General features: G+C 39.8%; 1 protein-coding gene across 1 annotated transcript in view; it reads left to right on the forward strand.

Moving 5' to 3' along the window:
• nms (neuromedin S) overlaps positions 1-17,808 on the forward strand; it is a 106,849-nt gene that overhangs the window by 16,204 nt on the left and 72,837 nt on the right. Inside the window, exons 4-5 of the mRNA XM_034186064.1 lie at positions 11,523-11,667; positions 15,127-15,173. Of these exons, the coding sequence (XP_034041955.1) occupies positions 11,523-11,667; positions 15,127-15,173 (192 nt within the window). The remainder of the gene's footprint in view (positions 1-11,522; positions 11,668-15,126; positions 15,174-17,808) is intronic.

Below are 17,808 nucleotides of genomic sequence, written 5' to 3' on the forward strand. Positions count from 1 at the left end.
CACTCGAGGCTTGTGTGACTGTTCCTGCGACTTCTGACTACCATAGAAAAATAAAAATTTTAACGTTACTGATAACATAACAAGACAACGGAGAAGGCCCGAAAAAATGCCACCAAAAAGAAAATCATACTCTGCAGATTACAAGTTGCGACTGGTGAAATATGCATCCGAAAACGGTAGCCGTCACAATATTATCATCTGAACTTTTCATGTTAACATACCTGTATGTCCATGGGACTTATAGTCCAGTGGACCTTATTTATGGTTTATTTTTCTTTATAATGGATAAAGTGGCTGGTGCGACTTATACTCCGGTGCGACTTATTTATGGTTTGTTTTTCTTTATAATGGATAAAGTGGCTGGTGTGACTTATACGCCGGTGCGACTTATAGTCCGGAAAATACGGTATGTTAGTTTAAATGAGTCAACACCCCCGAGTCACACTAACTGTCAGAATGCTCGTAGCACGGGCCGGGGCGGAGGATTAGCAGCAATCTTCCATTCCAGCTTATTAATTAATCAAAAACCCAGACAGAGCTTTAATTCATTTGAAAGCTTGACTCTTAGTCTTGTCCATCCAAATTGGAAGTCCCAAAAAACAGTTTTATTTGTTATTATCTATCGTCCACCTGGTCGTTACTGTGAGTTTCTCTGTGAATTTTCAGACCTTTTGTCTGACTTAGTGCTTAGCTCAGATAATTATAGTGGGCGATTTTAACATCCACACAGATGCTGAGAATGACAGCCTCAACACTGCATTTAATCTATTATTAGACTCTATTGGCTTTGCTCAAAAAGTAAATGAGTCCACCCACCACTTTAATCATATCTTAGATCTTGTTCTGACTTATGGTATGGAAATAGAAGACTTAACAGTATTCCCTGAAAACTCCCTTCTGTCTGATCATTTCTTAATAACATTTACATTTACTCTGATGGACTACCCAGCAGTGGGGAATAAGTTTCATTACACTAGAAGTCTAGGTTTAAGGATATGATTCCTTCTTTATGTTCTCTAATGCCATATACCAACACAGTGCAGAGTAGCTACCTAAACTCTGTAAGTGAGATAGAGTATCTCGTCAATAGTTTTACATCCTCATTGAAGACAACTTTGGATGCTGTAGCTCCTCTAAAAAAGAGAGCTTTAAATCAGAAGTGCCTGAATCCGTGGTATAACTCACAAACTGCAGCTTAAAGCAGATAACCCGTAAGTTGGAGAGGAGTCAGAGCTCTACTGAGCTGAGTATTCCATTAACTTTAACTAGTAATGACTTCATGACTTTCTTTGCTAACAAAATTTTAACTATTAGAGAAAAAATTACTCATAACCATCCCAAAGACATATCGTTATCTTTGGCTGCTTTCAGTGATGCCGGTATTTGGTTAGACTCTTTCTCTCCGATTGTTCTGTCTGAGTTATTTTCATTAGTTACTTCATCAAAACCATCAACATGTTTATTAGACCCCATTCCTACCAGGCTGCTCAAGGAAGCCCTACCATTATTTAATGCTTCGATCTTAAATATGATCAATCTGTCTTTGTTAGTTGGCTATGTACCACAGGCTTTTAAGGTGGCAGTAATTAAACCATTACTTAAAAAGCCATCACTTGACCCAGCTATCTTAGCTAATTATAGGCCAATCTCCAACCTTCCTTTTCTCTCAAAAATTCTTGAAAGGGTAGTTGTAAAACAGCTAACTGATCATCTGCAGAGGAATGGTCTATTTGAAGAGTTTCAGTCAGGTTTTAGAATTCATCATAGTACAGAAACAGCATTAGTGAAGGTTACAAATGATCTTCTTATGGCCTCGGACAGTGGACTCATCTCTGTGCTTGTTCTGTTAGACCTCAGTGCTGCTTTTGATACTGTTGACCATAAAATTTTATTACAGAGATTAGAGCATGCCATAGGTATTAAAGGCACTGCGCTGCGGTGGTTTGAATCATATTTGTCTAATAGATTACAATTTGTTCATGTAAATGGGGAATCTTCTTCACAGACTAAAGTTAATTATGGAGTTCCACAAGGTTCTGTGCTAGGACCAATTTTATTCACTTTATACATGCTTCCCTTAGGCAGTATTATTAGACGGTATTGCTTAAATTTTCATTGTTATGCAGATGATACCCAGCTTTATCTATCCATGAAGCCAGAGGACACACACCAATTAGCTAAACTGCAGGATTGTCTTACAGACATAAAGACATGGATGACCTCTAATTTCCTGCTTTTAAACTCAGATAAAACTGAAGTTATTGTACTTGGCCCCACAAATCTTAGAAACATGGTGTCTAACCAGATCCTTACTCTGGGTGGCATTACCCTGACCTCTAGTAATACTGTGAGAAATCTTGGAGTCATTTTTGATCAGGATATGTCATTCAAAGCGCATATTAAACAAATATGTAGGACTGCTTTTTTGCATTTACGCAATATCTCTAAAATCAGAAAGGTCTTGTCTCAGAGTGATGCTGAAAAACTAATTCATGCATTTATTTCCTCTAGGCTGGACTATTGTAATTCATTATTATTAGGTTGTCCTAAAAGTTCCCTAAAAAGCCTTCAGTTAATTCAAAATGCTGCAGCTAGAGTACTGACGGGGACTAGAAGGAGAGAGCATATCTCACCCATATTGGCCTCTCTTCATTGGCTTCCTGTTAATTCTAGAATTACCTTACTTATAAGGTTTTGAATAATCAGGTCCCATCTTATCTTAGGGACCTCGTAGTACCATATCACCCCAATAGAGCGCTTCGCTCTCAGACTGCAGGCTTACTTGTAGTTCCTAGGGTTTGTAAGAGTAGAATGGGAGGCAGAGCCTTCAGCTTTCAGGCTCCTCTCCTGTGGAACCAGCTCCCAATTCAGATCAGGGAGACAGACACCCTCTCTACTTTTAAGATTAGGCTTAAAACTTTCCTTTTTGCTAAAGCTTATAGTTAGGGCTGGATCAGGTGACCCTGAACCATCCCTTAGTTATGCTGCTATAGACGTAGACTGCTGGGGGGTTCCCATGATGCACTGTTTCTTTCTCTTTTTGCTCTGTATGCACCACTCTGCATTTAATCATTAGTGATCGATCTCTGCTCCCCTCCACAGCATGTCTTTTTCCTGGTTCTCTCCCTCAGCCCCAACCAGTCCCAGCAGAGGACTGCCCCTCCCTGAGCGTGGTTCTGCTGGAGGTTTCTTCCTGTTAAAAGGGAGTTTTTCCTTCCCACTGTAGCCAAGTGCTTGCTCACAGGGGGTCGTTTTGACCGTTGGGGTTTTACATAATTATTGTATGGCCTTGCCTTACAATATAAAGCGCCTTGGGGCAACTGTTTGTTGTGATTTGGCGCTATATAAAAAAATTGATTGATTGATTGAATAATTTGAATCTGTTGCATCTTAGTCTTTTTATTCTATTCTATTATTTTATTTTGGTTTTATCTTTTTATGTTCTTGTTGGTGGTGTTGTGTGGGCCGCCAGAAGAGGAGGTACTGCTGGCCCACCACCAGAGGGCGCCCTGCCTGAAGTGCGGGCTTCAGGCACGAGAGGGCGCTGCCGCCATGGACACAGCCGGGGGTGACAGCTGTCGCTCATTACCTCTTGACAGCTGTCACCCATCTACTCAACATCATCTCACTCCATAAAGACCAGACGTCATCTCCACCTCGTTGCTGAGATATCATACTTCATAGGAGGTAATACTCTCAGCCTTTTTTGTGAGATTTGTAACTCTGTTATTGTGAGAATTTGCAGGAGAACCGGTCGTTTGTGAGGAGGCTGTGCAAGACAGGCGCTCCTTTTCAGCTGAGACCGCTGCAACATATTGAATGAGAGGTGGAGGTGGCATTCCCACCGTTGTTGTTGCTGGGTGTACACACACCCACACTTGACTGTCTTTGTTCTTCGCCAGCAGTACCAGATCCGACAGTCGGGGACGGTGATCACCTGGGAATTCGGGACTTGGCGGCTCCAGTATTCACCAGGTTCTGGGGCGGCGGAAATCGTGTGGTTCCGGCTCTTCTCAGGACAGACGTCTTCTATCCTCGAGCCTGCCCACACGTCACCTCTGTGTATTGACTGTTATGATATTCTGTGATTGTCTGTATGTTCGTTGTGCACATTCACAATATTAAATTGTTACTTTTTGGCTCATCTATTGACCGTTCATTTGCGCCCCCTGTTGTGGGTCCGTGTCACTACACTTTCCCAACAGGTGGTGAAGAAAGTGCTGGCATCCTCCAGCACAGTCTGAGAAACTCAACCAGATCAGACAGACACTGAGGGGCTTCTTTAAAAACAAACTTAACAAGTAACTTCCATCATAACGAATTAGCACATTTCCAGATGTCATCTTCCAAAACAAGGGTGTCATGTGGAGAACAGTTTTCATCTGTGATGATGAATTCTGGCAACAGGTCAGATTAACCCTTTAATGGTCAACTCAACCATTTGGTAGAGCTTATTGATATCTACTACATTCTACTGAAAAATGTGAATATGTTTAAAGTTTAAAAGTGTTACAGTTCGGACGAGCGTGAAGGATGAACCCCAAATCAGGGAGCAGAAATGGACATTAGAAAATGGATTTATTTTACAATGGAAAATATACAGCAGAGGAATGATCAATCAATCAATCAACTTGTTTCTTATATAGCGCCAAATCACAACAAACAGTTGCCCCAAGGCGCCCCTGCTCAATGATATGCAGGGGCGTAGTCTAGCCAGGTGGAGATGGGTCCGCACGGCAGTGGAACCAGGGGATCCGCAGTTCTGTCAACTTTGGTTCAGATGTGGAGGATTTCAGAGCCAGGTGGCCACCACAAGCTGTCAATGAGGCTGGGGAAGAGACACAGATGGGTGAGTGCTGAGCCAGTCACTTCCAGAAGTGGTTCACACAGTCGATCAGTGATAACTTATCACAGCTGGTCCAGATAAGCAGGCAGTTAGACAGAATGATTCAGTTCAGTTTCTTCTAGTAGTTCTTTATTAGGAAAAGTTCACAGTTCAGTTTGTCTGATATTCCAGGCAGAGTTCAGTTTGCAGCAGCACGTATGACCAAAAGGACAGCAAAACACTTAACTTGGCAGATGTGGAGCATGGGCGCTCCACAGCAGGCAGCAGATGAGTCTTGGTAACAACAGGTTGTGTCAGAGATAAGCTGCGGCTCTTTCAGGCTGGTGTGTGGAAACACCGAGAGAAAAATATACAAGCATGAGCAGAATGACCAGTCTTACCATGGAAGGTTTGCAGAGTTTCTGGCGAAGATGGAATGAGAAGCCGGGGTTCGTATGCTGATGCTGATTAGATGTGAATCAGGTGTGTCGATCAGCCTGCGGCGCACCACCTGTGCACGAGAGGGAGAAAGGAGGGAGGAGAGAGGAGCAGTAGCAGGACAGAACCGGCAGCCCACAACATAAGACTTAGGCTGAGTCTCAATTCTACCCCTCGGCCCTTCACCTTACCCCTTCCCCTCCGTTTTGCGCGGGCATGAGAGACAGAGGGGTGTCTCGATTCTCTTTTTGGAGCGAGGCGGAGGGGAAGGCGAAGGGCTTCAAACCCCTCCATTTGGAGGGAATCTGGATGCACACTCCGTTTGGAGGGGTAGGAGGAGCTTACTGCTGTCTCCAAAAAAACAACCGCACAAATGAAGCGGCTTTCATTACAAATTACGCTGTTTAGAAAGTTATAACTTGCCAAAAAACTTTACAGGCAGTTGTCTATGACAGCAACGTGTATGCTGCTGGATGCATGTTGTGTATATTGTCGTTCTGAGGAATATCGTAACGTCGTTCATGCGCTGAGGCGTTATAATGCGCATACACACGAACGATACGATAAGACACTTTTATATCTCACAACAGAGAAAATCATGATAAAGGATAAGCACGTTAATTTGTATGTTCATAAATCTTTGTATAATATCAACCCCTGCTGTTGGATTTCAAGGTCTGTAACACGTGTGTGTATTTAGTAAACAAACAGGGAGCCCTGAACACACGTGTCTCCTAATACGCTTTCAGGCAGAAAATGAGATGTTTCATCAATGGAAATAAGTTGGAAAATATATACAGACGCACATGTATATGTGTAACACATAACCTGACGTCCTAACAGACTGCTATTATTTGTCAAGGAAATTTCTAAAGGAAATAGAGCTGGATGCAAAAAAATGGGAGAATTTGAAAAAGAAATATTAACCGAACTAGATGCAGCCCAAAACATACATACATACAGGTGCTGGTCATATAATTAGAATATCATGAAAAATTTGATTTATTTCAGTAATTCCATTAAAAAAGTGAAACTTGTATAATGTATACATTCATTGCACACAGATATATTTATATATTAAATATATAAATATTTAATATATATGATATATTTCGTGTTTATTTATTTTAAATAAATAAATTGTTTTCCTGTTTTATCATTAGTATTTTATATGATTGTGTGTCTTTTTTTATTATTTTACTTCTTTTACTTATTTATGTTTTAAAAAAATTTTTTATTGTGTTTTAATCTTATTTCATTTTATTCTGCTTTTAAATGATGTTTGTGAAGCGCCTTGAGGCGATTAGTCGTGATTTGGCGCTATATAAATTAATAAATTATTATCATAAATTATTTTAATTACTAATTCATTAATTACTAATCAATCAATAATGATTAATCAAAGAATATTAATTATTATTGATTAATCACTAGTACATTAACATTAATAAATTACTAATCAATTAACTATTAATACTATTAATTATTATTATTATTATTATTATAAATTACAAATTAAATTAATTAACATGACATGATTGCAATGCGTCAAAGAAATATGCGACTTCTTCTATTTCTTTGCATTTACGCAGAAAGGCGAGAAAATAAAAAGAGCAAACAGGCTACTGCAACAAGTTGCATTTCGGTTGCCATTTTAAAAAACAGTGAAGACGGCAGTTTGACACCGGCAGTTTTTTTTTCCTAAGGTGGAGGGGTGTCTCAATTCATAGGGCTAGAGGCATACCCCTTCACCTTACCCCTTGTTTTAAAGGGGTAGGCGTAGGGGTAGGGGTAGGGCCAAGGGGAAGAAGAGAAAAAAGAGAATTGAGATTGGGGGCAAATCCACAAGCCAGCTTCTAAAGTTTTAGCTTCTGTTGGTATATTGATTAACTCCACGTTATCTTCTCCATTTTTTGTAGAAACGTTACAGCCCTACATACAGGCCTGGCATATGTACTACAGCATTTTAAAGCCGTTTCATTGGATCTGTGAGAAAAGAGAAATTTCTTGAATGGAACACTTTTTGAAAATGACAAAGAAAAAGACTGTATAGCAGAAGTTCAGTTTCAGTGTGGGATGCAATTAAATTAAAATAATAAATGAGGAATTATTTTCTTGGGGGAGCTATGGGAGTGCTATGACAAATCCAGGGGAGCTCTCGCACCCCCTTGGCATCGCCCATGGGGTGGGGCTTAGTGACTTAGAGCCCATCTTAAAAGCCCCCGAACAAAGCTGTTCTCTCTCTATTTTTACATTCACTTTTTCAAGCAATTTTTCTTACTTTTCTTTTCATCAGTAAATTCCACTCAGATTTATTCAACTTAATTCCTTAAACTTTATTTCACTGCTTTGTCTCTCAATGAGCAACAAACTGTCTCCATAATAAAACTGTTAATCATTGTTCATATCTTCACCTGTTTATCCCATGTATATTTGTAAATAAATATGTAAATATTAAGCCATATTTAATGTCATTTCAAAATGCACGACACCCAGGAATGCGTACATAAAAAGTTGGCTCACTTTAACTTTTGTCGTTTTGGCTGGTACGGCGCTGCTCTCCAAATTTGCCAGTGCATCCTTATCAAGCTGGCTGCTTTGGCTGCTGTTCATTGTCGTAATATTCATGATAAAATCATCCGGAATATCCATATTGGGACCAACACACACATCTCGCCTTTTCCTCTGCAGACAGTTCTTGAGCTACACGCGCTATGATGTCATCAGTTTACGCATAGCAGGCAGGTATAGACAGGTAGCGTAAATGTAAATCTATGTACCGGCCCCAGCAACGCCTCAGTAAGTCATAATAATAAATATTAACATTTAAAATGAATTTTTATACCCCATCACACATAGCCAGAATCACGCAGAATGGCATTACAATGAAAAGTGCCCGAAAAGTGTTGGATTTCAGTTCCAAAACGTTCTGACAGCCATCTGCAGAAGTCCACACAGTTGGTCAAAATCATCTGGCGGCCCCGAGTGTGATGGACATGTTCAAAACCCTCTGGGTGCCGTCAAGATGGGACACCTATCCGATGACAGTCCATGTGCAATCTGAGGACCATCTGACTGTAATTTACATATTCCGATGGCGGTAAAACAGGATCCGAAATGATTTGGGCACATACGAGGGAACTTCAAGATGGAACTGGCATGGCAAAGCCTGCCGGTATGACTGCTTGTGCCACGTATAATACCCCCCCCCCCCGGAGCACAAAGAAACTGTTGAAATGTATGTGACATGCTTCAATTATGAATTACTATCATGTACAGTGAATGTGGAGAGCAGCTATCAATACAAAAGCCCCGTGAGCTACTGTGCACACTGTGCATGCCCTCCGCCAATCTGAACAGGCTGTTATATCACAATAGACCTTACAGTACAGATATTTGTCCATTCCTTTTCATGGGCGACTTTAATAATGTGAATATTGTCTCCATCATAACTGTATATAACACAGGTAGCTGCGCCTCTCCATGGTGCGCAGTAACGCGTCATTGCACGGGTCAGGCTCAGAGCTGAACGGATCTCATGCTGTAATAATGATCAAATTTTAACTCTGTAGGAGATATGACAGGGAACTGTTGTGTGAGGCCGTGAGAGCATTAATAAACATGAATCTCACCTCCAACAGCAGTCCAGGAGTGTTTCACAGCTCGTACGTGGACGTGGAGCGGGACTGCAGCCATTGCTTAAAATCCTCTCACCCAAAATAAGAACACAAGTCCCATGTGATAATCCAACCATCGCAGTTTCCAGAGTTGTGTTGTGCTGCTGAAGTGAGTGAAAAAGAAAAAGAAATTAAAGTTCCTGGAAAGGCGCTCCGTATGATGCATGGAACAGTATTGCCCAATGCCAGCAAGCTTTCAGCAAAGCTGTCCAGTGGCACGTGTGCGCCAAGCGTGCGCTTAGTGGGTCATGCAGCATTATGCATACACACACATATATGACACACAGACACACAGCTGAGTGATAATTGCAGCCCCACGCATGTGCCTGGACAGCACGTGCCACCACACGCGCACTGCGCACTCCCGTGCACGTGCAGAAACACAGCGCTGCAGTCCCGTGTTTGCCATCCAGACGTTTGGACATCGGGCAGTCTGCAGTGCCTTTTCTGGTTGTCTGTGTCATCTATCTGTTGTCTACATGTGCTTTGGATGCCATCATGTACGTGTGGACGAGGTACTCCGGATGCATTCTGACACTGCTGACCACGCCTCTTTTCCTCCCGACTGCATCGAATTATGGCAATATTTGCCGTGTCGGGCAAGGTTCCTGCACATTCTTGCTATGTGTACGGGGGCCTTAATTTTAAATTCATAACATATTTGGTGCCGCCGTGTGTAGCCAAAGAATAATTCATATGTATATGATGCAGACATGAACGAGCGAAGCTCTTCAGCATCTCACCATGTCATTTAAGTCCTTCAGACTATTTTTGAGCAAATTCCACTTTAAGAATTTTTTTTTATGTAGAAGTAAATTAATATTCAAACTTTTCAGCTAGTTGACAGTAGGGCTGTACAATATGGACAAATTATTGGATCTCAATATTGTCATATCAATATGATATACAATATGACTATGATTTCACACAAAGTGCAGCAATAGTCAAAATTAAGCATTCTTAAACAAAACAGTCTGGGTCATGGGTACAAGTGGCCGAAATGGGCTTCCTCAGGAGGGTGGCTGGTGTCTCCCTTACAGATAGGGTGAGAAGTTCAGTCATCTGTGGGGAGCTCGGAGTACAGTCGCTGCTCCTTCACGTTGAAAGGAGCCAGCTGAGGTGGTTCTGGCATCTGGTAAGGATGCCTCCTGGGCGCCTCCCTTAGGAGGTGTTTCAGACACATGGGAGGAGACCCCGGGGAAGACCAGGACTAGGTGGAGAGATTATATCTCCACACTGGCCTGGGAACGCCTCAAGATCCCCCAGTCAAAGGTGGTCAATGTGGCACAGGAAAGGGAAGTCTGGGGTCCCCTGCTGGAGCTGTTGCCCCTGCGACCTGAACCCGGAAAAGCGGTTGAAGATGAATGAATGAATGATAAACAAACAGTAATAATACCACACTCATTTGGATACTGTGCCCTCCAAAACCATTTATGTGTGTGAAATATTCCAGTTGGTATTTCACACATTTTAATTTGTTTATGCCATTTCAAATACAAGAAATACAAGAAATATAAAGAATAAAAATTTCTAAAATGATCTTCCTGAAACTCAAACTGAAAGCAAATCTTTAAAAACTGGTAATACCTGTAAATAATAATCTGTTTTATTGCAAGTTTCCTTCAGACAAGTCAGGGGATGGAAACATGAACATTTCCAAGTCACTGAATATGTCTTTGACTTTATTTACATCAATTATGAAGAAATACAAAGTTTTCTTTCACCAAAACATCAAATCTAGACTTGCATCTCAGATATACTTTCTGACAAATTGTAGCTGAACTATCAGGTCTTGTTTTAAGAAAATCCTCCTCGACACACTTCATCAGGAAGCTGGATGTTATATGTTCAATTAATTCATATCAAGTTGTAGAGATCTGCATTCAGTTTGGGTTTAAGGAAGATAACTTTAGGTTTAGTTATATAAAGTTGTGTCATGGTGTGTCAGACAGCAAAATTAAGAGGTAATTTAAAAATGTCCTTCAGAGAGCAAAATTAAGAGGTTACACAGCAAACAATCAATCAATGTTAAAGTTCGAAAGAGGCAGACACTTTCTCAAAGGAGATAAATTATTTCAAAACCATTATGCCAAATTATATTATTTGGAAAAGAATTGAAACCAGGTGAACAAATGAAATGAAGTGGACAAAACATAATATACTGTCTGCAATGAAACAGAAGCAAAAGTAAATGTAAGGCTCACTGTGTGTGTGTGTGTGTGTGTGTGTGTGTGTGTGTGTGTGTGTGTGTGTGTGTGTGTGTGTGTGTGTGTGTGTGTGTGTGTGTGTGTGTGTGTGTGTGTGTGTGTGTGTGTGTGTGTGTGTTCAGGGGGTGGGCTTGTACTGGATCTATGTGAATCATGGTCATAAAGTCCTGTTTACGTGCATCATTATTGAAGTTCTTCTCCACGTATTTACCAGCATCGATCCCACTGCGCTCTGAGCGCAAATAAACCTCGGGGTGCGCGCGTCAGGGCGGATGCGTGCAGCGTGGCGGCGGACAGCAGCCTCGCGCTGATTGGTTAACTGCGCCGGTGACCGCACGCAGTCTGCGTGATCCTCTGAATGTGCGCGTTTTTAAGTGCAACGCACAGCTGCTTCCCATCGACTCAAACGGACCGAGGAACCGGACACAAGAAGAAGACCGCAGAGACATGAGCTCTTTGACTGTGGCGCAACTTTATGTTTTACTTTTCTTCGGGAGTGTCGGCTGCTGGACCGGGACAGGTGCGTGACGTAACGTGATTGACAGGTCGTCTGTTTTGAACATAGCTTACGTTTGTATTATTCACATAAAACCAGCAGGTGAAGAATGTGTTTTTGTTTGTAGTTTGTGAGACTGGGCTGAGTTTTCATCATTAATTCAACACAATTCTGATAAACTACAACTGTCTTAAATTCAGTCTGATCCATCAAGTGTCAGTGACAGAAGAAGTTGTGATTAATTTTCCAAAATACCTTCAAAGAAACAATCACTAAAAATGATTTGAGAAATAGATGCGCATAAGAAATCATGTTGGCATCATTGCCTTTTGCCCTGTGACCCGCCTCACGCCCTCTGGGACAGGCTCCAGCCCCCCCCCACCTTTAATTGGAGCCAGAATTGAAAATGGATAAATGATGGCTTATTGTGTTAGTATGCTCATCAGACAAAAGCAGAAGTTAAATTGTCAAATAAGAAAAATACATAAACAGTGGTAAAGCCACCCGTGACCCTTAACTGGACTAAGCAGATTTAAAAACAAGAGAAATCTGAGATTTCTGGCGTCCGGGTTGACCTGGAGTTTGCCTGGATCCAGATTCAACAGCACAATGCAATAATTGCATTCTGATCAAGATGTTGTAATCTGATATTTAATTCACAAGCTGAAACAAAATAGTGTCTTCTTTGTGTTTCTGCTGCAGAACCTGCATATTGATCACCGGGTCACTCCCAACATCCATCATTAACAGGCTTTTCCTTTGTACAATAGCCACACGTGATTTAATTTTGTCAAGATCTGTCAAGCAGATTTAAGATGATCCTCAAAATGGTGAAAATTTAAGAAATGATCCAGAATCGGGATGGTGATCCTGATCCACTAAAAAATTTAATGGAATCTTCCATTGCCTAATATCTATCTGTGGTGGAAATTTTGTCTAAATCCATGCAGTAGTTTTAACATAATCCTTCAAAGCCTATAAAGTGAAATCTTGATCCAGAATCCGGATCACCTCCAAAATGCCTAATTATATCAAAATATGTGCAGTAGTTTTGACATAATCTTGCTAACAGGCAGACAAATAAATAAATAAATAAACACTTATGATTTTATTACATCCGTGGCTGACGTAATGAATGAACGAATGAAGTCGTGTGTGTGTTGCACACACCTCACTCTGAATATCACAAATGTTCACTTCTCCAGGTCCTTGGACAAGGGTCATTACAGACCTGAGTTTGAGAATTTTTACTCTGAAATGACAGCCCAGATAAAGACATATGTGGCACACAGTAATTGTTTTGTGTGTGGTGACACGTTTCTTCAGTGCACTGACTTACAGTTGTGTAATTTTCTGTACATTGTGGACTGGTATCTTGATGTTAAAAGTTAACATTCATGTCATTTGGTTCTTCTTTAGTGTGTTCAACATTATACAAATAAGGAATGTTTATGAGTTCAATGGTACGAATATTTCATGAGGTGAAAACTGGAACGTACCATTCAACGAGGCTGGTTTATTCCAGCGTTCACCGAATTAAATATTTGTTCCATTGAAAGAATGTAAAAACATTCATTATTTGTTTTATAAAATGGCTAAAATAGATCCTTGTCATTTGATATTATATTAATTTCTAAACAACAGAAAGGGGACTTACATTTTGGTGTGTCACTGCACTGACTTTGTGCACTTCCAAAAAAAAAACAAAAAACACAAAAGACTGTGTACTTCCTCACTCCAGCAAAAAAAAATCACATCAGAAATTTTTCCAGCTTTGGGGCATCACTGCTGCTCTGCCATCAAAAAATACATTTAAACACAAACTTTAAATAGGAGTCCAATATTATTGTGCACCAACTTCGTGTACTTAAAAAAAAATTGTCAGAAATTAGTCCAGCTTTTCAACTTCATTCTGACATCTCTTCATGACTCCAGATGGCTTACAGTGCTTTGGATTTGTTTTGTGTGTGTGTGTGTGTTCAAAGAATTAGCAGAATCAATTAGCCCCTTCAAATCATCATCCATCAGCAAAACAAACTACACGTTTAGCTAAACGCCACCCCCACTAGTGGGTGAAATTCACTGAGTGCAATGGTACAAAACATATGGAACCAAATTTGCACGCTAAATGGAACCAAATTGCACTCTAAATGCAGTGGTGGGCACAGCTAACCAAACAGTTAGCTTTGATAACCGTTAATCCACTAACTGAAAAGTTAACTTTTATAAAGCTAAACTGATAAACCCCTACAAAATTGAGCGAAAGTTACAACTAAAGCTAAACCACTAACTTTTAGTAGTATTGACTCAAGTACACTGGCAGCTACTGAAACAATGAGCCAACGCTTCTGTCTCAGATCAGCTTTCTCTCAACAAAGGATACATTCAGTATATGTGTCTGTAAATGCTAAAACCTTCAAAAATAGTGCATTACTTTAAAACTAAAACATATAGTTACTATTTTCAAGTTGTAAATCAACAAAGGTGATGTTAATTTCAATAACTTGGTCAGGAATTAGTTTGTTTAAAAATTTTAACCATGAGTCAAAACTGTCTTGCTGTGCATGACTCTGTGACGCATCTGCAGTTCGCATGGTGTGGAAAATAATTTTTTTTTTTCTTTTCCTTCTTTCTTTCTCTCTAATAGCCAGCTCTCTTCTGCTGGCAGAGGATTGAGTTCTTTCTTTTATAGTTTGTCTGTCTGCTACAAAAAAGTTTACAAATGTTTTAACTGTTACGCTTTATTCGTTATGCCCGCAAAATGTTAGCAGTCTAAAAGTTATCAAAACTAATTAGCAGAAGTTAACTGGTCGGCTGATGGTTTCAATGTTAGCTGTAAAGCTAATCATCTAAAAAATTAGCTTCACTAATTAGCGGATTAGCAGAACTGTGCCCACCACTGTCTAAATTCCACGCAACACAAAAGGGACAAATAATCCATGTCACGTGACATACAAGCACCAATCAAATGACAGGATCCACTCAGCCGTTATACTATAATAAACACTGTTTTACAGCCTCTGAATATCACACTTGTGATATACTAGATGTCTCTTGCACCATGTCTGCACTCGCTATCCAGTTGTTCACCATCTCACATGAAGGGTGCTTTTAGTGTTTTTTGTGTGTGTGTGTGTGTTCATGCAACAGTACACGTTAAGAGAGCTCAATGTGTACAGCTTGATGTGCATATTTTACTCAGTGAAGAAACATTACTGATTGAATAACTATTATTATGTTTATTAATCATTATATAGAAACTGCAATAATAATTCTATTAATAATAGTCATTATAGTAATATCTTTTGACTTTTATTGATCATTATTTATTGTAGTGGTGATGTTTGTATAAAATGTAGATTTGAGATGCTTCTGAAATAGAATATGTTAAACAATTTTATTGTGTTTGATATATTTGAGGATTTTTTTCCCCCCTGTACTGTCTCCACCAGTGTGCCTCAAAACATTCTTTTTTTCTTTCAGATGCAAATCCTTTCAGTCAGTGGGAAGATGGCATTGCTTTTGAAAAGGTAGTGTACAATCACGTTATCCTGTATTCATCATTTCCACTTAGCTTGGGGAGTCCACCTTTTATAGTTCTGCTGGACAACATGACAAAAACAAATGTTGGGCAATTGTTTTGATTAAAATAATTGGCAATGGGCTTATGTCTAAAAGAGGTTAACCCAGGCAGCGCCGGGTACCCCAGCTAGTGAGAAATAATTTAAGCACTCTGGTTACCATGGTTACCAAGAATTTGTTTATTTATGACTTATTCAGGCATACTGAATATATCATTTCAAGATTACTGTGATAAACTGACAGAGCTAACTCAGAAACATGTCTTGGGGCAACTTGCATAAACATGCACTCTGTTAATTGGAATATCAATTTTTGCAAAATACTTTAAGTCACTACAGACTGTGATTGTCAGCTACCAAAAATATCGATTTCATGGAAACAGATTCCAAGAGTAGCTTATTATGCAGAAGTTTCACAAACCTGAGGTACATACATTTTGCCAAATTTTATAAAACCACAATATATTTAACAGTTTGGTAAATAAGGAAAAATACATTAAAAGGTATTAAAAATTGATTCACAAAATATTGTTTTCAACATGCATCCATGCATCATTTCGGACCACAGCACTACATCTGAGACAGTCTCTTCACCCAAAGCAATCAAATGGATTAATAGGATTATTAACCATCAGATGATAAAGGTAAAACCTCTTAAATAATTCTAGTCAGTTTTAAGCAGAAACAAGGTCATTTTAAGTAGAAACTCAGCAAAATTCTGTGATGTTTTGAAATGACCGAAGTGCAGTGAAGGCATCAGCTGGGAGCTCATTTAGCCACAACGCTCTGATCACTTCCATCGCCTTTTAGGATGACATAATGCTGAATTTATGTGGAAATTACTGTTGTGAAAGCTTAAGCAGAAACAAGGTTTAATCCGTGAACCACGGCGAATGACGCATGTGCAGATGTAAAAGGTGGACCGATTTTTAGCGGGGACTGTTCGGTCGGCGACACATTATTCTGACACTTTGTTTTCTGTCCAAAAAGCAAAAAATGTCTTTCTTTTTGCAAACTGAACTTGGAATTACGCAATGATCTTGACCTCTGATCATAAAACTAACACCATAATTCCACTCCCAATATTTGAAAACATATAAATTGATACTTTGGTTGCTGAAATAGGTAAAGTATTGACTGGAATAATGAGGAGATTCAAATTTGATGAAATAGAGCAGGATTTCAAAGAACCTTACTTTGCCAACCTTAATGTTATCATTATTTTTATTATTATCGGTATCATTAATATTGGTATTTTATTTTATCATTGCCCCTATTTTGTCATTTGACTTTTAAACATACGATAGTGGAAATAAGTGTTTTCACTTTCTTGTGTCAAGCATGTATTTTTAATGTATTTACAATTATATTATGTACATTGAACTTACTAAATAAACTCACACTGTCAGGGCGGGCGGCTGTCCGGCAACTGTAGTGACTGGACCCACAAAGCAGACTCCCAGACTTGGCGTAGGAGTAAGAAAAAACATGGTCTCTATTTCAGGCTTTGGTTTGGTTCACAGGTGGTCAAGCAGCGGAGCAGAGGTACAATTGGGGTTGGACAAAAATGCAGTCATGATCAAGCAGGGGTCAAAGCACAAGCAAACACAGTAATCAAAGATGAGGCAAAAGGCGTAGCTGAGGAGAACAGAGCGATAATTTGTACATGGCTTGGCAAAAACAGGACTGAGAACAAAAGGCTGAGATGTGTGCAAAAAGCGACAGCAAACTGGCAAATGTGTGGTGGCTGGGAGGAGATTAAATAGGCAGGTGTTAACAAGGTGCACATGAGGAAAAGGATCTAGAAAGGGGGTGTGGCTGGTGAACAAAGAGTATGGATGGGGCAAGATGGTGAGGAAGGGAGTACACCAAGGTGGAGTGACAAAGATATGTGAACAGGTGCCAAGAGCGTGAGTAAATGAAAACACAAAGCAGAATGGGTCAAAGTGTGAGAGGAGGGCACAGATCTAGTGGAGTGATATGACATCACAACACAGACAGAGATGCAAGAGGGATGAAAACATAGAGCAGGTGCAGGGCGTGGAGTGAAACAGAACTATGATCAGAGCTACAACTGAATATAATATTACTATGAACAAGAGTAAAATAAAAACTGAGGGCAGAAAAACATAACCAAGAACCAGGCATGAACATGAGAACTGGAAATGAAACCTAAATACTTAAGCAAAACTAAACTATGAAAACAAGGTGGCAAACAAGCTAAGAGAAAAACAAACTACACGAAAACAGAAAGCAAAATCCAACATAAAGCATAACTGATAACACAAATAAGAAAAGCAAAATAAACAAGTGATAAACAATGATCAATAATGCAAACACAATCTGGCAGAACAAAACTAGAACGGAACTGGAGGATGGCTAAAGTATGAAAAGAAACAAAGTAACAAAGCAAAATGGAACAGAATAAACACATGATAAATAACTAATTAAACAAAGCTGGGGCAGATGACAATGAAAAGAAAGGAGGAAAAACGGAATTAAAGCCCCGATCAGGGCCAGGCATGACACACACATGCACACTTTTAGTATATAGATAATCTGCATGTGAATGAGGTATGTTCAA

Source organism: Thalassophryne amazonica, chromosome 14 (assembly GCF_902500255.1).
Source record: "Thalassophryne amazonica chromosome 14, fThaAma1.1, whole genome shotgun sequence".
In the NCBI taxonomy this organism is placed as follows: Eukaryota; Metazoa; Chordata; class Actinopteri; order Batrachoidiformes; family Batrachoididae; genus Thalassophryne; species Thalassophryne amazonica.